The 22827-nt window shown below is 41.2% G+C and overlaps 3 protein-coding genes across 8 annotated transcripts in view; all 3 read left to right on the top strand.

Annotated features, from left to right (window-relative positions):
- Positions 1–9552: 9552 nt before the first annotated feature.
- Positions 9553–10125, top strand: LOC142620514 (uncharacterized). The gene is made up of 2 exons (XM_075793877.1): positions 9553–9790; positions 9869–10125. The coding sequence occupies exons 1-2, from the start codon at positions 9553–9555 to the stop codon at positions 10123–10125; spliced, it is 495 nt and encodes a 164-aa protein (XP_075649992.1).
- On the top strand, positions 10126–10605 carry LOC142620513 (uncharacterized). Its single transcript, XM_075793876.1, has one exon. It carries the CDS (start codon positions 10126–10128, stop codon positions 10603–10605), a length of 480 nt encoding a protein of 159 aa, XP_075649991.1.
- Positions 10606–16375: 5770 nt separating this feature from the next.
- The window catches only part of LOC142619777 (rab escort protein 1-like), a 31300-nt gene continuing 24848 nt past the window's right edge, over positions 16376–22827 (top strand). For 3 of the 6 annotated variants that reach the window (XR_012841568.1, XR_012841567.1, XR_012841569.1), the window contains exons 1-3: positions 16376–17161; positions 17767–17889; positions 18179–18278. Coding sequence is in view for 2 of the 6 variants with exons in the window: in XM_075793054.1 (XP_075649169.1) it covers positions 16473–17161; positions 17767–17889; positions 18179–18278 (912 nt within the window). In the remaining 4 variants the exon portion in view is untranslated. The remainder of the gene's footprint in view (positions 17162–17766; positions 17890–18178; positions 18279–22827) is intronic. The other 3 variants (XM_075793054.1, XR_012841570.1, XM_075793055.1) reach the window with 3 other exon arrangements.

Here is a 22827-nt window from a genome sequence, read left to right as displayed (position 1 = left end):
TCACCTTGAGGCAAGAGCCAGGTAGAGATAGAGATGGAGAAGACAAGTACTACCCAGAGGCACAAGTCACCTAGAGAAGTTTGAGGCAAGAGCCCCAGATGGACACCATAGATATATATATATATATATATATATATATATATATATATATATATATATATATATATATATATATATCCTTTTAAGCTCATAAGAGCACATTTGTATGTTTGGTTAATGGTTACGGCTGTTAGCCTTGTTTGTTTTTCTTTTTAATGACTCTAGGATAGTGAGTCACTCGCCTTTTGCTTGCAATTGGAAACACAGGTTCTAGAATAGTGAACCTGTCATTGCTTATTTACTAAGTAACAAAGGTGGGAATTGGGACATACTAATCCCATGCAACTTTTCAAAGTTACACCTTACCCTATTTATGCGTGATGTGTGTCATGTGCGTAGGTTTGGCAAAAACAGGTTTTAGAATAGTGAACTTGTCGTTGCTCGTTTCCTAAGCAACAAAGGTGGGAATTTGGATATACGAATCCCACACAACTCTTCGAAGTTACACCCCACCCCATGTATGTGCGATGTGTGTCGTGTGCATGGGTTAGGCCCGAGCTGTACGTCGAAACAAAATGTTTTATCTCTTATTCTTTTGATTTCGTTAACAAAGCTCATGAATCAAAAGAGGGGCATTTGTAGACACCGCATTTTGTACCCCTTACGACTCAGGCCCTCGTTCTCCAATGATGTTAAAAATCTGAGACTCAAGATTAGTTTAGGGCCCAATCAGATGTTAAATTGACTTGAGAAATGTTAAAATGAAAAATATAACTTTTAATGAGCAAATAAAGCTTTTGGAAAAGTAAAGCCAAGGAAGCCCTCAGCATGCGCACGCAGGAATCAGCCTACGCACACAGCCATAATGCATGCGCACATAGACCTGATTTTGCACGTGCATGTAGGGTTTCAAAAACATTAAAAAAATGCAAGTTTTTTGCATTAATGTTGAGGTTTAGAACAAATCTCATATCGTCTAGGAGCTGTTCTAAACCCTTATTTGACAATATAAATAGCCATACATGGTACCTTTTCAAAACACATAGAAATCCTTGGGGAAAACACTAAGATTCACAAGAAATAGTGAATCAAAGAGGGATTCTTTCACAAAACATCCTTAAGTCAATTTTCTTTTGATTAAGGCCTTTTCTAGTCTTGATCTTTGAGTTTAAGATTACTAATCATGTTTCTTATTGATTGTGAATAAATTTGAGTAAGGGGAACGGTAAAAAATCAGGCTTGGAAAGCTTTATGTTTGAGGCATTAGTCTAAACTTTCTTTTTCCTTTCTCTTTCTTTTTATGCTTTACTCTTTCTGTTTGCTTTAGTTTTTTGTTATTATATGTTTTAATGTGTCTACGCAATTTAGGTTTATGTAGTTTTATGTTTTAAAAGCAATTTAGGATGTTAGATTTATCGTTTTGAATCCTTGCTCTATTTGTGTGTTGCTATGGTTTTTAGGGAGGATTCCACATGTGCATAATCCTGCTTGCGCAAGCAGGCTTGATTATGCGCACGTAGGCTTATTCCTGCATGCGCATGATTCTGCCCAGAAGCCCTAAGCCTAGTTTATTTGATTACGTCTCTTGTTTCCTTGCATAAAGATGCTTCTGTTTTAGATCCTTTATATATATATATATATATATATATATATATATATATATATATATATATTTGTGATTTTGAGTCTCAGTTTCACATGTTTGTTGTTTATTTGCCTTTCACATGTTTAAATTAGGGGTTTTTTTTTTTTTTCATTTTCTCACTTTAATGCCATGAACATGCATTCATATGTTCATCCATTGATGCCATAAGTGCTAAGCTGCTGCAAGATAAGTGAGGTAAGTCATGCATTCACATAAACATGCATATTTGAATATGATCTTGTTTAATGATAGACTTAAAAATGTTTTTTTTTTTGGATGAATTATTCTTAATCACATGTTATTTAGATCTTTCCATGCTTGTGTTTTTGTCTTGATTTACTATTTATGCCTTGGATATGATATGATGACATGGTATTAGATGAATGTTAGGTGGATGACATGTATGATAGTAAAATGCTAGGGTTTATGTTATACCATGATAGATGAATGATTACGTCTTTTTGGGATGATTCATGCCATGTTGTATGCTTAGATGTATGCCAGTGTGTGTGTGTGTGTGAGTTAGAATGCAATATTGAGTGTGCCTTTAATAAGGTTAAGACATAAAACACAATGAGAGGAAGCCAACCCTAGGGTAGAGCGGTTTTACGTGCCTTACACCTTCCCAAAGCCATACCTAAACTCTGAATCCATATCTCTAGTAGTAAGATAAAAAAAAAAGGTCATTGCTCAAAAGGATGCTATATATATGGTTCCTATACCATTACAAAAACTAGATGGCAACTCCCCTGCTGTGTCCACATTGGGCTAGCCTCAAAAAGATTTAACCATAGTAGAAAATTCATTGCCCACTCAAAACAAATTAATTGGGAGCCCAACCTCAAAGGACCTAGAGTCATTTGGTCTGGGCTCGCATAATATTGTATAAAAAAGTAACAAAACATCCTTCTTAAAAAAAAGTAACAAAATATGATTTTCTCTATTTTAAAAAAAATCTAAATATGGAATTTGATAATTATGATAATTATTAATAAACACCTATAATGATTGTGTTTGTTTACGGAACTAAATCTATTATATTATATAAAGAAAATATGATATGTCAATATTAGAAGGTTGATCTCTGATGGTGAACTAAAAAATCAAACCAACTCCAACTCATCCATAGGAGGCATCTAGAGCAGAAGAGACATCCCACATAAGAAGGTCGTCCATGGCAGGAAGACCATCTGTGGGAACGAGGTACGTTCATCAGGAAGGCTCCTAGACGACCCCCTAACACTTAGGGAATTCCCAAGTGTGAATTAGCCTACAAGAGTTGGCGATGGAACCATATGTTATTATTCCAAGGCATGAGTGAGATCCAGGTTCATTGCTACAACTCCTTATTAAATACTTAACTTCCAATGACAGTTATATAAAAAAAAGTATAACTCCCATAGCGATTGTGGAAGTTATGCTTGGACCCTTTTACCTCCTCAAATACATGGGAAGTTACAAATCTAATAACTGTTTCTAGGGCACACTATATAAACACCCATTTAGACCAGATAAAGGTACGTTTTTACAATTCCTAAAAAGTTGGAACTCTAGAATTTAAGAGAAAAACTAACTTTGGCATCGGAGGGTTCTTGGCCAGTCCACCCCGGTCACCTTTGATCATTTTGTTTTTTCTTTTTCAGGCCTTCAAAACAGTCGCTAGCCCTTCGAAGCCCGAAACATCCAGCCTACTGATTTTCTTCACATCATCAATTGGTGCCATCTGTAGGGATCAGTTTTGATTACTTGTGTTTTGACAATTCGCCTTTCCCCGACAAAAGGCTGTATAGTTTAGACAAGATCAAGGGCTACCAGCCTAGGCCACTAGGAAAGTAAGGATGCTTCTAGTAATCCCTACCGTGATCGTTAATCAGCACTTGTCATGCAATCGCCTTCCATTCAACACATATAGTCCATGGCTGCCACCATGGCGGGATTAACCCGTCAGAAACAAAATTTGACTAGGGAGATTAGTCTAAGGAGGCAACACCATGAAAGAAAAACGGAAGGGCAAGCCTAAAGTCAAGAAGGTAGAGGAGAAAATGCTGAGCACAAGAACCAGTCAAGGGGTACTGCTTCAAGAAGGGTACCGCACTTGGAGAGGGAGATGGACCAAATGAGGAAAGTTATGGACGAAATGAGGGAGAACATAAGAAGGGCGAACCCCATAGATGACTTAGTTCACCAAACGGACTCTCCTTTCACGGCTTTCATCAATAGTCATTCCTTACCCCCAAAGTTCAAGAAGTCTTCCTTGGATTCATATGATGTAACGCGTGACCCGTGTGATCATATCGCCACCTTTAAGACTACTATGCATCTTCACGGGGTTTCAGACGAGATTATGTGCAGGGTATTCCCTACCACCCTCAAGGGGCCAGCGCGAGTGTGGTTCAGCAAGATACCCCCAAACACTGTGGGCTCATTCGAAGAGTTAAGTAAGTTGTTTGTCAACAATTTTATCGGAGGACAACGCCACAAGCATTCCTTTTCTAGTTTGCTAACTATAGAACAAGGGGAAAATGAGAGTTTACGGTCCTTCATTACCCGGTTCAATAGAGAAGCCTTAACGGGGGACAAGATGGATGACAAGTTGCTACTAGCCACCTTCCATAATGGGGTCAACTTTGAATTATTCATTCATAAGCTTTAGGAGCAAGAGCCACAAACCATGGCTGAACTCGTCCATTCAGCCCAAAATTTCATGAATGCAAAGGATGCAATCATAGTCAAGAAGGAGAAGATAGTAGAGCGCATGGAAGCAGATCTCCCGCGTCATCTTGAGCCGAGCCTTCGTCCAAAGAAGGCTCGGGCGGGAGAGAAAAAAGACAGAGATAGCAAGAAGGCGAGTTTTTTAGCGAGGAATCAGCAATACACTCCCTTGAATACGCTACTTGAGCAAGTGCTTATGCAGATCAAGGATGACCCATCCTTGAAGTGGCCAAACAAAATGAAAGTAGATCCTAACAAGCGCAAAAGGAACAAGTATTGTCACTTCCATAGAGATCATGGGCATGACACGAACGAATGTTTTGATTTGAAGCAGCAAATAGAGAATCTCATCAAGTAAGGAAAGTTAAGGAATTTTGTTGGACGAGACCATAAGGATAAGAAGTTGAAGGCAAAGGTGGAGGAGTCATTGCGACCCCCACTTGGAGAGATGAGAGTTATTATAGGGGGAACCTCAACAGGTTAGTCATCCAAGTCAAGAAAGACATACCTAAAGGTGGTGCAAAACGTCCAACTGTCAGGACGATCTCCAAGGATGAGGGGAGCTGACGAGCAAGCCATTACGTTCACAAACGAGGATGTTGAAAGAGTTCACCACCCACATGAAGACGCGATCATCATTACCTTGCTCACTGCCGATTATACGACTAGAAGGGTGTTGGTAGATAATGGCAACTCAACGGACTGTTGGGGTTTATGCCCTATATCCAATTTATTGGCATGTCATAAATAATTAAATTGTTTAATTATATGAGACTATTTATAAATGAACTAAAAGGACATTATCTTAGTCCATGAGATGCATTGTATGTGATTTAGTCACAGAAGATGTAAATCACAAGTTCCCTATAAACTCAAAATGTAGTTTGTAGTCGGTGATGAAAATTGGGCATTTCATTTGCAAAGACTATAACATATCAACTAAGATGATTTGTCTTGATCATGGAAATGGAGGTTTCTAGTTGGTATGTTGATATGTTTTAAGAGTTAAAATATATTGAACTGGACCACTGTGAGATTTATTATTCTCCTAACGACTGTCAAATGAATAATAAATCTCACGACTTTTATTTACATAAACTCTTAATCCTGAAAGAATAATGGACTTGATCATGAGATGTAGGTTGCTTTCATCTATTAGTCGTGGTCAAAATCTCAGTATGTTGGGCAGCCACATTTAGTGTTGATGGAACATATATTCTCAAGAAAGAATTCATAGTCTCTTAACGGAGATACAAGATATTCCCTTGAGATAAGTTTAATGAGTTTGATTATTCAGAGAGTTGGACCCAACCACTTTAGTAAGAAGTTACTAAAGTATATATTTATGGAATTGAATTTCATAAATATATAATGAATAACATAAAGGATTAAACTGGGTACTCAAGGATTAAGATGTAGTAATCTTCAAAGTGGTAGTCTATATCCATGACTTTGTATTACTACGAATATTTTATGAAAGTGTTGCATGTATAATAAAGTCTTAAGATATAATTTATAAATAAGGCCTAGAGTGCAACTATATTTATGTAGTGATATTAAATATAGTTAATGGTAACTTTGGACTTGTCAAGAGTTGACAGAAAAGCCCAAGGTCCATTGGAGCTAGTGTCCTATTGGTCCCTTTTGGTTTTACTCCAAGCCAGACACAAGAGCCCAATTGAAATGGCCCAAAAGGCTTGCTCAATTAGATAATCAGCTATATATAAGGAGAGAAACATACAGAATTTCATGAAGGTTTTCATGAGACCTTTTCATAAGTGTTTTCATACAAGGAATGAAATATTTTGTATGTGAGTGTTGAACACTCTCCCATTTTCTCTTTAATGAAAACTGATTAAGAGACCACACATCTTGGGCATTAAGTGGAATTGGAGTGAAAATTAAAGTATTCTCAAGTGCTTCTAATCTTCGGTTTTTGAATTTCACCGCACCAAGGTACGCTTTCTTATTCTCTAATTCTGAAACTTACATAGTATATGTTATCAATTGTGAGTGAAGTAGATTCATTAATTTTTTTCCGCTGCGCATGTTTGCATGAGATACAAACAAGTAACTTCCATGTATTTTTCCAACACGGACATCTTCTATTACCCCGCCTTCTAACAAATGAGGCTAGGACGAGATCAGCTCCGCCCATTAAATTCACCCTTGGTAGGATTTGGAGGAATGAAGGTGCAACCTGTGGGCACCATTACATTACTTGTGGTAGTCGGAGCATACCTGCAACAAATAACCAAAGAGGTAAACTTCCTTGTTGTCAATTGCTCATCTTCATACAATGTCATCATTGGAAGACCGACTTTAAATAGTTGGAAGGTGGTAACGTCTACCTACCATTTGTCCGTCAAGTTTCCAACTGAGTATGGAGTAGGTCAAGTACAAGGAGATCAATTAGCCGCCAGAGAATGCTATTTAGTCATGTTGGCTATGGACGAGCACGCACAGACGATGAGCATAGACGAAAGAAGAATTACTGCAGAGCAAACTGAAGTACTAGAAGATATTTCTTTGGACGAGAACAACCCCGAGAAGTTTACTAGAGTTGGGGCGAGTATGGAAAAGAAGACAAAGCAGATCTTGGTCTAGTTTTTGAAGAAAAGCCTTGATATGTTCGCATAGAGTCACGAAGACATGCCAAGTATCAACCCAAGTGTCATTACCCATCTGTTAGGATGTGTGCCTTTAAATCCTATTGTATGATGCTATTGTATGACATTATGTATGACTTAATGTTGTGGTTAATAAAGTTGTTTTATTAATATTTAAAAATAATTGTAATATGAATATTCGGACATTATCATATAGTCCATGAGATGCATTGTATGTGATTTATGTGATTTAGTCACAGAAAATATAAATCACAAGTTCTTTGTAAACTCAGAATTTTAGTTCGTAGTCGGTGGTGAAATTGGGCATTTCATCTGCGAAGACTATAACGTATCAACTAAGATGATTTGTCTTGATCATGAAAATGGAGATTTCTAGTTGGTATGTCAATATGTTTTAAGAGTTAAAACATATTGAACTAGACCGCTGTGAGATTTATTATTCTCCTAACGACTGTCAAATGAATAATAAACTCACGACTTCTATTTTCATGAACTCTTACTCCTGAGAGAATAATGGACATGATCATGAGGTGTAGGTTGCTTTGATATATCAGGAGTGAGATCTAAAGAAACCATCAAAACCTCAATATATTAGGCAATCACATTTAGTGTTGATATAACATATATTCTCAAGATTAAATTCATAGTCTCTTAACGGAGATACAAAATATTCCTTTAAAATAAATTTAATAGGTTTGGTTATTCAGAGAGTTAGGCCTAACCACTATAGTAAGGAGTTACTAAAGTATATATTTATGGAATTGGATTTCATAAATATATGATGAATAACTTAAAGGATTAAACTAGGTACTCAAGGAATTATGATATAGTAATGTACAAAGTGGTAGTCTACATTCATGACTTTGTATTACTATGAATATTTTATGAAAGGGTTGCATGTACAATAAAGTTTTTGAGATATAATTTATAAATAAGGCCTAGAGTGCAACTATATTTATATAGTGGTATTAAATATAGTTAATGGTAACTTTGGACTTGTCAAGAGTTGACAGAAAAGCCCAAGGCCCATTGGAGCTAGTGTCTTATTGGTCCCTTTTGGTCCCACTCCAAGCCACACACTTAAGCCCAATTGGAAGGGCCTAATTGGAAGGGCCCAAAAGGCCAGCCCAATTAGATAATCAGTTAGATACAAAGGGAGAAACATACATAATTTTTGTGTGTAAAAAATATAACACTATTGTGAAATGGTGTGTAAGAAGTGTTAAACACTTTGACATTCTCCCTTTGAAAACTGATTGAGAGACCACACTTCTTGGGCGTTAGTGGAATTGGAGTGAAGATTAAAAGTGTTCCCAAGTGCTTCTGATCTTCGATTTTGAAATTCACCACACCAAGGTACACTCTCTTGTTCTATATTCTGAAATTTACATAGTGCATGCTATCAATTACTAATGAAGTAGATCCGTTAATTTTCCGCTACGTATGTTTTGTATGCGATACAAATATGTATTTTTCTAACACCATCGTCTAAATGTGTATCCTTCTTCCAAGCCTATACATCAGAAGGAAAGGGTTTTTATTCTTGAATGAGACAATGCCATCAAAGAAGAAGTCTAGAAGTTGACTGTGGCGAAATTTATTCGGGAAGTCTATTATCCAGACTGGTTGGCTAATGTGGTTATGGTCAAGAAGGCTAATGGCAAGTGGAGGATGTGCGTGGACTTCACTGATTTGAATAAGGCTTGCCTCAAGGATAGTTATCAATTGCCACGCATTAACCAGCTGGTGGATTCGACAGCGGGTCATAAACTACTAAGTTTCATGGACGCATTTTCAGGCTACAATCAAATAAGGATGGACAAGGTAGATCAAGAGAAAAATTCCTTCATTACTAGCCAAGGGTTATTTTGCTATAAGGTGATGCCTTTCGGTTTAAAGAACGCGGGGGCGACTTACCAAAGACTGGTTAACCATATGTTTCGTCCACAAATCGGACGAAATGTGGAGGTTTACGTAGATGACATGCTGGTAAAGAGTTTGGACGAGGAGAAGCATCTAGACGACCTTCAAGAAACCTTTGATACACTTAGGAGGTATAACATGAAGTTGAATTTAAGCAAGTGTGCTTTCAAAGTTTCGTTAGGGAAGTTTCTGGGCTTTATGGTTTCACATAGAGGAATTGAGGCAAACCCCAACAAAATCCAAGCAATGCTGAATATGAAGCCACCGAAGAATATCAAAGAAGTCCGATCTCTCACCGGACGAGTTGTCACCCTTAACAGGTTCGTCTCAAAAGCTACTGACAAGTGTTTACCATTCTTTAAGGTTCTCAAAAAGACATTTAAGTGGATGGATGAGTGTCAAAAGGCCTTCCAAGACCTCAAGACTTACCTCACCACAACACCTTTATTAAGCCCGTCCGTACCTGGTGAAGAATTATATTTGTACTTGGCGGTGTCCCCACATGCAGTAAGCTCGACATTGATTAGAGAAGAAGGGTGAATTCAGAAGCCAGTTTATTATACGAGCCGGGCGCTAAGAGGAGCGGAAGGACAATATCCAATGATGGAGAAGCTAGACTTTGCTTTAGTCACGACTTTTAGGAAGCTGAGGCATTATTTTCAAGCTCATGTTATCAACGTCCAGACAGATCAACCCTTAAAGAAAGCAATAAACAAGTTGGAAGCCGCAGGGCGACTAATCCAATGGGCTGTGGAACTTAGTGAGTTTGATGTCAAGTACCAACCAAGGAGTGTGATAAATGCACAAGCATTGGCAAATTTCATTGCGGAGTTCACTCCAAGTTAGGACGAGCTAGATAAAGAAGTAGGGGCTCAAAAATGGGTTATCAATGTAGATGGATCGTCCACACTATACGCAGGAGGGATTAGAGTCATACTAAAGTCCCCTAAAGGAGATAAGTTAGAATATGCAGCCCGTTTACAATACCAAACCACCAACAACGAAGTTGAATATGAAGCTCTCCTTAAAGGGCTAGAATTGGCTAAGTCTTTGGAGGCAGAGTCAATAATAGTTAAAGGAGACTCTCAATTGGTTATTAATCAAGTGAATGGACTATGTGAAGCTAAGGAGGATCGAATGAAGAAATACCTCAACAAAGTAAAGTGGCTCGTCTAGATGTTTAAAGAAGCAAGTTTTGTTCAACTCCCGAGGGAGGAAAACGTGGAAGCAGATGCTTTGGCAAAAGCAGCTTCGATAGGAGGAACTATGGACAAGTATGACAAAGCCCAGTACATGCCGAGCATAGACCTTCTAGAGATACAACAGATAGAAGGGGGAGAAAATTGGACGACTCCAATAATAGTCTATCTTAAAGAAGGAAGGCTTCTAGAAGATAGGGACAAGGCTAGGAAGTTGAGGGTCAGGGCTGCTAAGTACGTCCTCGTAGATGAAGTACTATACAAACGAGGCTTTTCTCAGCCCTACCTAAGGTGCCTAGCTCCAGACGAGTCAAACTATATATTGAGGGAAGTTCATGAAGGAGCATGTGGGAATTACTCGGGAGCGAGATCACTAGTTCATAAGGTCATCCATGCAGGCTACTACTGGCCGACTATCCAAGCAGATGCTAAGGCTTATATCAAGGTGTGTGACTAGTGTCAATGCTTCAGCAACGTTCCTAGACAGCCCTCGGAGTACCTAACCCCAATGATGGCCCCATGGCCCTTTGCGTAATAGGGACTAGATATCTTAGGTCATTTCCCACTAGGAACTAGACAGGTGAAATTTTTGGTAGTGGGCATTGATTACATTACTAAATGGGTGTAAGCCAAACCTTTGGCAAAAATTACTTAGTAAAATATCAAAAACTTTGTTTGGAAGAACATTGTATGCAGGCTCGAGGTACCTAAAGTACTAGTATCTGATAATGGACGACAATTTGACAACACACCTTTCAAAGATTTTTGTGAGCAATTTGGAATCAGGAATCACTATTCCTCACCCTCTCACCCACAAGTAAATGGCCAAGCAGAAGTAGCGAACCGATTCTTGCTGAAAATAATCAAGACTCGGCTTGAGGGGGCAAAGGGGGTATAGCCAAATGAGCTGCCAGGTGTTCTTTGGGCTTATAGGAAGATTATAAGGACCCCAACAGGAGAAACCCCTTTCAAGCTAGCCTATAGAAGTGAAGCAGTTATACCTGTAAAAGTTCATATGGCTAACCATTGAGTGATGAAGTACCAGGAGAAGGAAAATGAAGAACAACTTCGTCTTGAACTCGATCTCATTGACGAGGTAAGGATGGATGCAGAGCAAAGGACAGGAAGATATAAAAACCTTATGACTAGGCAACATGATGCCATGGTAAAACCCAAGCGTTTCAACATTGGGGACCTCGTCTTTAAAAGGATATCCTTGGCAACTAGGAATCCGGCTCATGAAAAACTAGGACCCAATTGGGAAGGACCCTATAGGGTAATCAACTGCAAGAGGCAGATGTCATACTACTTGGAAGCTCTAGACGGATGGAAGCTAGAACATCCTTGGAATGTGAAGCATCTAAGAAGGTACTATCAATAAAGGGTGAGCTTAGACGAGAATTACCATGGATGAACGTCATGGATGAGGTTACAAGTGTGGTCTACATGCTTACTCATGTTTACTATTATTATGTATATTTAAATAATAAAAAGCGCATTAGTTCCTAACTTTTGTGTTGTCTATGGACTAGTTTGTGAAGGATGAAGTTATGTACTTGGTTTGTATAAGTATTTTAATTTCCTAAGGCACTAGCTCCTAAGCATGTGCCATACTTGTGAATGATGTTTATATTATAAATATGGTTTGGATTTCCAATGTATTTGATGAATGAATCTAATCTCCATAATATCACCCATAAGAAGGCTAAAACCTAAGATGAATGAAAATCTCTAGACACAAGAATGTAACATTCATAAGCTTTCCTCAAAATAAGGATAAAGCAAAGAAAAATAGACCAAGGCATACTCGTCTAATAAATGGACAAGAAAACCCATACTCATCCAGAGGATGGGATGAAATTGTAAGCGTGACGCCCAAGGAATGGACGAGAAAATGCATGCAGTGAAAGTATTTAAAATCCATGGATGAACGTTTAGCCAAGACGCCCCAATATTTTGGACGAGTAGGACACTAGAAACGTCTTGTCCAGAGACGAAGGCCAATTGTCCAACCCATGGACGAGAGAAAGAACTGGCTAAATCAACAATACCATTCTTAGGACGAGTTGTACTTGTAAAATTTAAAGAATGGCAAACATGTTAAACATAAAGGAATGAAGTATATAGACGAGCAAAGCACCACGAGTGAACAGACCACTTGAAAACCAGTAACAAGAATAGTATAAACAAAAAGATAAACTCGTCCATACAAAAATATGTTCAATAATAGGTGAGTAATGGAAATAAACATTCATTAGTCAAAAGCCTTAAAGGGTAGACGACCATCGTCCAAAAACCCTTATAAAGTAAAAGCCTAAAAAGGCAATTGTTTGGGAAGTCGTCCTAAGTGTTCTGGACGAGTGAAATGTACTTGAAATAAATTTCAAATGGTCCTAGACAATGGACCTCATAAAAAAGAAGAGAAGAAGCAAAAAGAAAAAGACAAAGGGAACCTAAAACTACTTTTCTCTTATACAAATTTTTACTGAGGGGGGGCATCTCCGATCCTAGGCTCGTCCTAGGCAGGCTGTGTGGTGGCATCATCCTCAACGTTAACATCCTCTGAGCTCGTCTAAAGGAAGGAGCTGGTAGTGCCACCAAGCTGAAGTTTGATAGGGCTAAAGTCAACCTCTGGGAAACGTTCAATAGCGTCCATACAAAAATCTTCGAAACCAACAGCATAGTTCATGTCTAGAAGGTCAGTGAATTGGCTGGAAGCTTTGAACTCCTCCACAGCAGTCTTTTTGGCGTCCTTGAGAAGGGTACTTAACTCGTCATTCCTCATTTGAAAATGAGCAAGACGAGTGTCCTTCTCAACAATGTCAGCCTTCAACTTCTCGACGAGATTCTTAAGCTCCTTAACCTTGTCCTTAGCCTTGCCTACTACCTCAGCCCAACCTCTGCAATTGCCCTTAACCTGCCGTAGCCTCGTCTCAAGCTTGGCCCTCTCCTTGTCTATCTTTGTGGCCTGCCTGGACGCCGCGATGAACTTTGACATTACCTGAGCAAACAGTTAAGAGTCCTATTAATAAATAAATAAATAAATAAAATAAACCATAGTAGAATGACAGAACAAGGTAAAGATAAGGTTACATACCTTAAAGAGGTCATGAACAACAAAGTGTTCAAACTCCTTCAAGGACATATCATAGCAAGCAACCACGTCTTCCTCAGTCATAGATTTTTCAAACCTCTCCCAGGCTATGTCCTCGTTTTCAATAATGTTCATAGGAACCTTTGGATGAGGCTGAGATGAAGCAGGAGTAGTGGTCTTGGACGGGGTAGCGCTAGCAGGGTCAGACACGTCCACATCAAGGACTTGGATGGGTGGCACTTGGGAGATAGGAGGGGTCATGCCTAGCTTAACGATTTCAGGCCTAGACGACCCATGTTTCACCTTCTTATGCCTTCGATGACTGGGGAGGTTTTCCAAATCCAGCGTCTTAGACAAATTCTTCCTTTTGTCCCCGATGGAAAGACGAGGCTGAGACTGAGCCTCTGGCCTAGTAGCCTCATCCACTACCTCCTTCCTTTTGTTCTCCTTCATAGTAGCCATCCCTACAAAGAAAATTGTTAGAATCATTCCAAAAGATGACATTAAAAGGAATTTTTTTCAAAGTAAAGACTTACGTTGACGGACTGTAAGTTCGTGGGCTATGGCTTTAAGAGAGGGCTCAGGACCAAGTCTCCACGTAGCAAGACATTGGAGAGTAACCAGGGAATGGAAATCCCTCTCAGGGTGAAGACGAGTCTTTTGAATAAGTCCAAGATAGAACTTGTTCAAGGACGGTCATCTAACACCTGCAAAAAAGACAAGGGAAAAGAAAGGGGGGTTAAATAATTATAAAACGACATGCATAGTAAAGATAACAAAACAAATGATAATAAGCATACCTTCAGGATGAAGGTTCCCTAACTCTCCAGTATACGGGGCAAACGGATCCTTGCCAACCTCAACAGGGTGTCCTGCCCAGAAACTAGAGACGAAGAAAAACTTCGTCTTCCAGTTTCTATCTCACGTAACCAAAGACTTTATTATCCTACAATCTTTCCCTCTAGCTGTGAATTGATAAAAGCTAGGGGATTGGTTAATTTCAGAGGGTTTGTAACAGTAAATGAATTCGTCCACGGTAAGAGGACGATCCCCTTCAAACACCTCTCTCCACAAAATTTGCATAAAGACGACTAGTCTCCATGCATTAGGGTTAAACCGGCATAACCCTAAACCTAACCTAGTGAGTAACTCCCTAGAAAAAGCATTAAGAAGCAACCTAGGACCTCCTAAAAGGTAAGCCTTATAGACTCCTACACCAAAACGAGGCTAGCAACACCACTCCTCTCGAACGGCCAACCTAGGGTTCAACTCGTCTGGAATTTGGTACCAACTCCTAAAAGACGCTAACTTCTTATCATCTATCTTAGAGTGGACTCCCACAGCACAGCTGTATATTGTCTCAACCTTGTCTTGAAGAGTGGACGAGGGAGCACTCGAAGGACCGGCCTCAGACCCAGATGCTACTCTCGTCCTAAGTTGTTTTTGAAGGACTTCTAGAGGAACCCCAGGAACCCCAGAGGTATATTCCTCGTCCATAGTATTTCCCCCACTACTACTATTACTAATACTACTAGAGCCACTGTAACTAGTTGAGTTATGGTACTCATCTATCTCTTTATCAATACTATTACTAGACGAAGAGACAACAATTTCAGACATTTTGAAAACTTAAGGAAAACCTAAAGACGAGTATGAAAAAGATACCTGGCTCTAGACGAAGGAAAACTAAGGACGCTGGAATACTTCTAAACGAGGCAATGGACAAGGAATGTCAAAGAAGAAAATTTGAGAAATGTAAAGGGTACGAGAGGAATTCCACTATTTATAGGCATTGAAAATTGGCACCTAAAACGTCGTGACCAACCAAGAAGCACCACGTGGCATTTCCCTTGAAAACTTAAATCGATGCGACAAGTCGCCAATAAAACCATGACGCGTGGCACAATCTGAGACAATAAAATTCAACCATTAAAATTGTGACACATGGAACGACATCCAATTACTAATATGAAGACACGCATCCAAAGAACACCAGTAGATCCTCCAGTGCTCTGGACGACTCTTGGACAAAAGGGCAACTGTTGGTGAACTAAAAAATCAAACCAACTCCAACTCGTCCATAGGAGGCATCCAGAGCAAAAGGGACATCTCACATAAGAAAGTCATCCATGGCAGGACGATCGTCCGTGGGAACGAGGTACATTCATCAAGAAGGCTCCTGGACGACCCCCTAACACTTAGGGAATTCCCAAGTGTGAACTAGCCTACAAGAGTTGGCAATGGAACCACATATTAGTATTCCAAGGCATGAGTGAGATCCAGGTTCATTGCTACAACTCCTTATTAAATACTTAACTTCCAATGACAGTTATATCCAATGACAGTTATATAAAAAAAAGTATAACTCTCATAGTAGTTGTAGAAGTTATCCTTGGACCCTCTGACCTCCTCAAATACATGGGAAGTTACAAATCTAATAACCGTTTCCAAGGCGCACTATATAAAAGCTCATTCAAACTAGATAAAGGTACGTCTTTACAATTCTTAAAAAGTTGGAACTCCAGAATTTAAGAGAAAAACTAACTTTGGCATCAGAGGGTTCTTGGCTAATCCACCCCTGTCACCTTTGATCATTTTGTTCTTTCTTTTTCAGGCCTTCAAAACAGTCGCTAGCCCATCGAAGCCCGAAGCATCTAGCCTACTGATTTTCTTCGCATCATCAATCTCAATCAAATTACATGAGAGTAAACTTTTATCATGTGAAACAACTTGATATGAGATGACTTTAGGAGAGTTTTTTAAGTAGGGGGTTTCTTAAAATTAGTGAGGGAGAAAATTTTAAACCAAAGAAAACCATGATGATAGTATCATAGTACCACAAGACTTAACCTATTTTTCATTTTCAAAAAAAAAAAAAAAAAAACTTAACCTATTTTGGGCCTTTTACTTGTTCTCTCTTGGGCCAGAAAGTTAGGCCTAACAAAAGGGTCAGTAAGCCCAATATTTGGTTGGTACAAGGCTTTCTTTATCGCGTTGTACACAACTACGTCAACACCAAAGTTTCTATCTTTTCTTCCTCTTTCGTTCCCAGGGATCTAAATGGGTCAGCCCAATCTCTAGCCCAATGGGCTATTTTTTGTAATTGTGGGCTCATTGACTTTTTGAGTCAAAACTCAAAAGTTGTTTACTCCATAATTTGAAGTCTTCCCTTCCCTCTTCTCCGCATTTTCCAACCTAACCGAGTGAGCGAGTCAAATACACGCGCCGCCATGAGCGAAGACGCTTCATCATACCCTCCGATCGAACCAACCAATTTCGACGTGATCGTCGTCGGCACAGGTCTACCGGAATCCGTAATCGCCGCCGCAGCCTCCGCAAACGGCAAAACCGTCCTCCACCTTGACCCGAACTCCTCCTACGGGTCCCACTACGCGTCTCTCCCTCTCCACGACCTCTCAAATTTCCTCAATTCCCATCCTGCCCCTCCTCCCTCCACCTCATCCAACGGCCACGATTTCACCCCCGTACCTCTCGCCCCTCGCCCCCTCTACTCCCACGTCGAAATTTCCTCTTTTGTCCCTGAGATCCTCGACGATGAACATTCCAGAAAATTCAACATCGACTTGTGTGGACCTAGGGTTTTGTTCTGCGCCGATAAATCCATCGATCTGATCCTGAAATCTGGGGCGAACCAGTACATTGACTTCAAGAGCATCGATTCGAGCTTCGTGTGCGATGCGAGTGGGAGATTGACGAACGTGCCGGACTCTCGGGCCGCGATATTCAAGGATAAGAGCTTGGGGTTGACGGAGAAGAACCAGTTGATGAGGTTCTTCAAGCTTGTTCAGCAACACTTGGGTGGTGGTGAAAACGAGAATGAGAGGATTTCGGAGCAGGATTTGGAGAGCCCGTTCGTCGAGTTCTTGAAGAAAATGCGGTTGCCTCCAAAGATTAAATCGTACACTATCATTTGAAAAATTCGATGAAATTTAATATTCGGTTAACTTATTAGGAGATTTGAACGCCTCTGATGATGGAAACACCACAAGGTGCCAGTTGGGCTATAAGGCTCTTCGGCTTTTCAGTTAAATTATGCATATGTTAATGTTAAAGAATGGTTATGCTTTGAAATGCCGTAGTATTTTTGCTAATTCTGTTGATGCATTTGATAATTTGAGAAAGACAAAAAATTTTTGTATTGAGATGATACAACAACATTGAAATTGATTCTTACTGAAGAAGAGTTTAAAATGAACTTGGTGGTGTAGAAATAAGTATGAGTTGCTGGTAAAAAAATTACACATCATGAAACTCAAAATGTGTTTTTATCTGATATGGTAGTTTGTTTCCAATCTGTGCGATTGAAGTCTGGGGAGGTGATAGCTTCTAAAATGGTGCAATGTGGTGTTTGGACTTGATGTCTTTTAGGGTGATTGGTCACATTTATAGTTGTTTCTTAAAACCCCCCACCTTATTTATTTATTTATATATTTCCGTTGCTGTGCGTTATAGTAATAGTTTGTGGTTCAGTACTGAGAATGTCTATCTTTGCTTTCCTTTCAGGATTATTCTGTATGCTATAGCCATGGCCGATTATGATCAGGACAATGTGGAGCTATGCCAGGATGTACTTCAGACAAAAGATGGTATAGATCGTTTGGCTCTCTACAACTCATCGGTTGGCAGGTAATTTTTATGTTCTCTGTTTCGTACTTAATCCGTTTTTAAGTGTTTGTTTTATTTCTGTGGTGCATTTTTCTTGGTGCTTCCTGCTATGGGTGTAATATTGATACCATGACCAGTAACTCTGTTTCTTGTCTGGATAATGGATGGTTTTGGGGATTTTTTGTCTTGCATGTATTACTAGAACATTGTGTTTACTTTCTTGCATCCTTGAACCAAGAATGTTCAGTTGGTTTTTATTTTGAGAAGCAAGGTGCCACAAGTATGTGCTTTTACCATTCTTGTCCCTCAGGTTTCCAAATGCACTTGGGGCTTTCCTTTATCCAATTTATGGTCATGGGGAACTACCGCAAGCTTTTTGCCGCCGTGCTGCTGTCAAATGTTGCATTCATGTAAGATCTAGTCAAGAAATACATGGTTTAGTTTCTTGGAGCAACATCATTTGTTAATGCCTTGTGAGCTTTGATTATGTGACCATAGTCTTGTAAATAGGCACATGCATGTTCATATTTGTCTAACCTTATTTCAAGTGTACCTTTTCTTTTAATGTTTTTATTTATTTATTTATTTATTTATTTTGAAGTGTTTGTGTGGGGAGAAATTAAACCCTGATGAGGATGTAGGCCTTTGGGCCGTGCTAAGGAAGGCCGACCTGCTCTTGGGTTTAGAACTTGTTAATACTACGGGTTGGCCCATACGCCGAGGATCCGGGGATCCAGCCGATGATGAATTTCCCTTCAGACGGACACCGGAGAACCCGGGACTTCATGGTAACGGTTAGGGAATGACACAGTCAAGACCAATGGTTAAAGGGGGTGAACCCTTGAATGTTCTAGAAGCATCGATGTTAGAGAAATATCAAAGATAAAGGCTGCCACCTCCACATTAAAGACCCTGCATCTACCACCCTGGCCGCATTAATGGGGAAGTGACGCCTGAACAGTGGAAGGGAAACTTCTGGTTACTATTCAAAGGCACTGAGAAAAGAAATATCTGGGTTAAGGGGGAGTTGGGGCAACACGTGTACAAAGTATCAAAAAGAGGAGTATTTAAGGAGAAACCTAGAACAGGAATGTGGACTCCCTTTTTTTGTAATCTAAAAAGAAAAAGAAAAAAGAGAAAGAGATAATATAAGAACAGCTCTCGGCTTACATCCGAATAGGTGGATTCACAGTATTCCTTGTTGTTTTCAAGTGTTTGCAAGCTTTGGCTTGTCATTTAATCCTCAGACCCTTCTAACTTGGGTTTCAAGCCCACACTCTACAAATTCATATTGTTTAAGGCTCATTGGGCCTGAGCCCGTAACTGTTCTTGGGGCCAGGTGCAATTGTGCACTTACAATTGGCGCCGTCTGTGGGGAATCTAGTCTAGAAGAGGTAGGGATATTATGGCAGGCTTAGGCTCTTACCATGCAGAGTCACAGGGATCACAACCGGAGGACTATTTCGAGCGTCTTGAACATCGAAGGGATCGTGAGGGAAGTGTCCACACAGAGTACCCAGGCGCCAGCCATACTCATGGTGGGGGTAGCGCCCCCCGGGAGGACGATTCTAAAGCCATGCAGAAGGAGATTAATCGTTTGAAGAGAAAGTTACGCCATGCCAAGCGTAGGTTTTCACCGTCCTCATCTAATTCCTCCTCAGAGGAGGATAGGGGAGGTGGCTACGGCTTAAGGTCGCGCTCTCCCACCAGTGCAACGTCCTCCGGTGAGGAGGACGACCAGCCAACCCGCCGACGTAAGAAGCTTCGTTCTAGGGGCTTAGGCAACGATACTATGAGTAGGGCGTTACACCAACTCTCCAAATCTCCGTTTTCACGGAGGATTGAGAGGGGGAGGCTTCCCAGGAGGTTCACCCAGCCCACTTTTACCATCTATAATGGTCGGACTGATCCGGTGGAGCACGTGAGTCACTTCAACCAGAGGATGGCGGTGCACTCTCACAACGAGACTCTGATGTGTAAAGTTTTTCCCTCCAGCTTGGGACCTGTGGCTATGAGATGGTTTAACGGTCTCAAATCGGGGTCTGTAGACTCATTCGGGGAGCTAACTAGGGCATTCGCTTCGCGGTTTATTACGTGTAGCAGAGTCCCTCAGCCATTGGACTCGCTGCTCTCCATGGCCATGAAGGAAGGGGAGACGCTGAAAACATACTCCGACCGATACTGGGAAATGTTTAATGAAATAGATGGTGATTTTGATGAGGTGGCGCTTAATACCTTTAAGGTAGGTCTTCCTACTGACCACGACTTAAGAAAGTCTTTGACGAAAAAGCCCGTTCGCAGCGTACGCCGCCTTATGGATCGTATTGATGAGTACAAAAGGGTAGAGGAAGACCAGCAACAGGGGAAGGGAAAGGAGAAGGTTATCCCGCAGGAAAGAAGGGATTTCAGGTCGGACAGATATCACAACAACAAGCCGGGGAGGGATTACTTCGGGCAATCCGGCTCGGCAGCACCCCAGGCTGTAAATACTGTGTTCCGAGAACCAGTGCATCAGTTACTAGAGAAAGTTCGTAAAGAGCCCTTCTTCAGATGGCCCATAAAAATAGCAGGCGACTCTGCGAAAAGAAATCAAAGCCTCTTTTGTCAGTACCATCAGGATGTGGGCCACACTACTGAGAACTGTCGGACCCTGTGGAACCATCTGGAGCAGCTTGTCAGTGAGGGAAAGTTAAAGCAGCACTTGTGTCAGCCCACTAGGCAGGTCAGTCAAGTTGGCTCAAACAATCAGAGAAACAATTCATCTCGGCCAGCATTGGGAACAATTAATGTCATCTTCGCTGCACCTGGTAGGACCGGCTCAGGTCCCACTAGGGTGATGGCGGTTTCCCATCCTCAGGCCGAGGATGTGGGTAGCAGGCCGAAGAGGTTGAAGGGCACTTTGCTCGTCTTAGGTTTCTCCGAGGAGGATAAGGTAGGGACTATCCAGCCCCATGACGATGCTCTTGTGGTCACCCTCATGATAGGGAACTATGATGTGAGAAGGGTGATGATAGATCAGGGCAGCGATGCAGATATCATGTACTCTGATCTATTTAAAGGGCTAAGATTGGAATTGGAAGATCTAACTCCTTACGACTCGCCGCTTATAAGTTTCGAAGGGAGAGCCGTTGTGCCGAAGGGATAGATCCGTTTGCCCGTTCAATCCGGCTCGGAAACGGTTGAGGTGGATTTCATTGTGGTTGACGCGTACTCTCCATATACAGCCATCCTCGCCAGGCCCTAGCTGCACGCGCTTGGGGCTGTCTCCTCTACCTTGCACGTTAAAGTCAAATTCCCCTCGGGGGAATGTGTTGAGGAAATCCTCGGCAGCCAATAGGTAGCCAGGCAGTGCATATCGGCTGCGGTACTACATCAGACAGAAGTCAAGTCTTCGGCTTTAATAACTAAAGACTTATAGCAGTTAACAGCTCCTGATTCATCTGGAATGGTGACAGGAGATGAGACACATTGCGAGGAGTTAGAGAAGTTTCCAGTAGCCGATGACCCAGAGAGATTCTTCCAAGTCGGTGTACTTTTGCCACACCAAGAGAAGATGGAATTGTTAGAATTCTTGAAGGACAATGTTGATGTTTTTGCGTGGGATCCTTATGAAGCTCCAGGCGTGGATCCGGGCTTCATTTGTCATCGCTTGAATGTCAACCCAGCTATTGTTCCGAGGAGGCAGCCACCTCGGCGATCTTCCAGAGAACATTCTGAGGCTGTGAAGGAAGAGGTTCTTAAACTCAAAAGGGCGGGGGCTATCAAAGAAGTTTTCTACCCCGAATGGTTGGCTCATACTGTTGTTGTCAAAAAGAAAAATGGAACGTGGAGGGTATGTGTGGACTTTACTGATCTGAACAAGGCCTGTCCTAAAGATTCGTTCCCAATGCCACGTATTGATCAACTGGTGGATGCCACTGTCGGACATCTTCGGATGAGTTTTTTGGACGCCTTCCAGGGTTATCACCAGATTCCCTTGGCATTAGAGGATCAGGAGAAGACTACCTTCATTACACCGACGGGGAATTATCATTATAAGGTCATGCCATTCGGCTTGAAGAATGCTGGGGCTACCTATCAAAGGATGATGACCAGAATGTTCAAACAGCAAATGGAGAAAACCATTGAAGTATATGTTGACGATATGGTGGTGAAAAGCAAAACAATACCCTCACACGTGAAAGATTTGGCCGACACTTTTCAGATACTGAGAAAGTACAAGTTGCGCCTCAACGCCTCAAAGTGCTCTTTCGGCGTGGGGTCTGGAAAGTTCTTGGGATACATGATTACTCATAGAGGCATAGAGGTAAATCCGGTGCAGGTCAAGGCTATTCAGGACTTGCAGCCTCCTCGGAACCCAAAAGAAATTCAAAAGTTAACGGGAATGATTGCCGCCTTGAATAGGTTCATATCTCGGTCAGCTGACCGGTGTCGTCCTTTCTTCCAACTGTTGAATAAGTGGAAAGGGTTTCAATGGACCGAGGACTGCGAGTTAGCTTTTCAACAGCTCAAGCAATATCTTTCTCGGCCACCCATTCTGTCTCGTCCCGAGGCACATGAGATTTTGTTTGCTTATCTGGCAGTGGCCGTCCACGCGATCAGCCTAGTCCTGATAAGAGATGATAACAGGGTGCAAAGACCGGTATATTACGTTAGTAAATCTTTGGGTGATGCCGAGGTGCGTTATCAACCCTTAGAGAAAGCGCTCCTGGCCGTGGTTCATGCCACGCGAAAGCTTCCCCATTATTTTCAGTCCCACACAGTGGTTGTTCTGACCCAATTGCCCCTCAAGGCAGTGTTGCGTAGCGCCGACTACTCAGGAAGGATAGCAAAGTGGGGGACCATCCTGGGGGCTTTTGATGTTAAATATAAGCCTCGCACCTCGGTGAAGGGCCAGGTCCTCGCTGACTTGGTGGCGGAATTTGCTGAGCCATTGCTGGAAGAAACTCAAAAAGAGGC

This window comes from Castanea sativa, chromosome 12 (assembly GCF_040712315.1).
Source record: "Castanea sativa cultivar Marrone di Chiusa Pesio chromosome 12, ASM4071231v1".
Lineage (NCBI taxonomy): Eukaryota > Viridiplantae > Streptophyta > Magnoliopsida > Fagales > Fagaceae > Castanea > Castanea sativa.
The sequence above is the reverse complement of the archived record's forward strand: the minus strand, read 5'-3'. Positions and strand labels throughout refer to the sequence as shown.

Excerpts from the sequence above, each read along its gene's own strand:
- LOC142620514 (XM_075793877.1), top strand. The coding sequence starts at position 9,553 with ATGGAGAAGCTAGACTTTGCTTTAGTCACGACTTTTAGGAAGCTGAGG. Across the intron at positions 9,791-9,868 it reads CATTGCGGAGTTCACTCCAA|GAGGGATTAGAGTCATACTA; the intron begins GTTAGGACGAGC and ends CACTATACGCAG.
- LOC142620513 (XM_075793876.1), top strand. The coding sequence starts at position 10,126 with ATGTTTAAAGAAGCAAGTTTTGTTCAACTCCCGAGGGAGGAAAACGTG.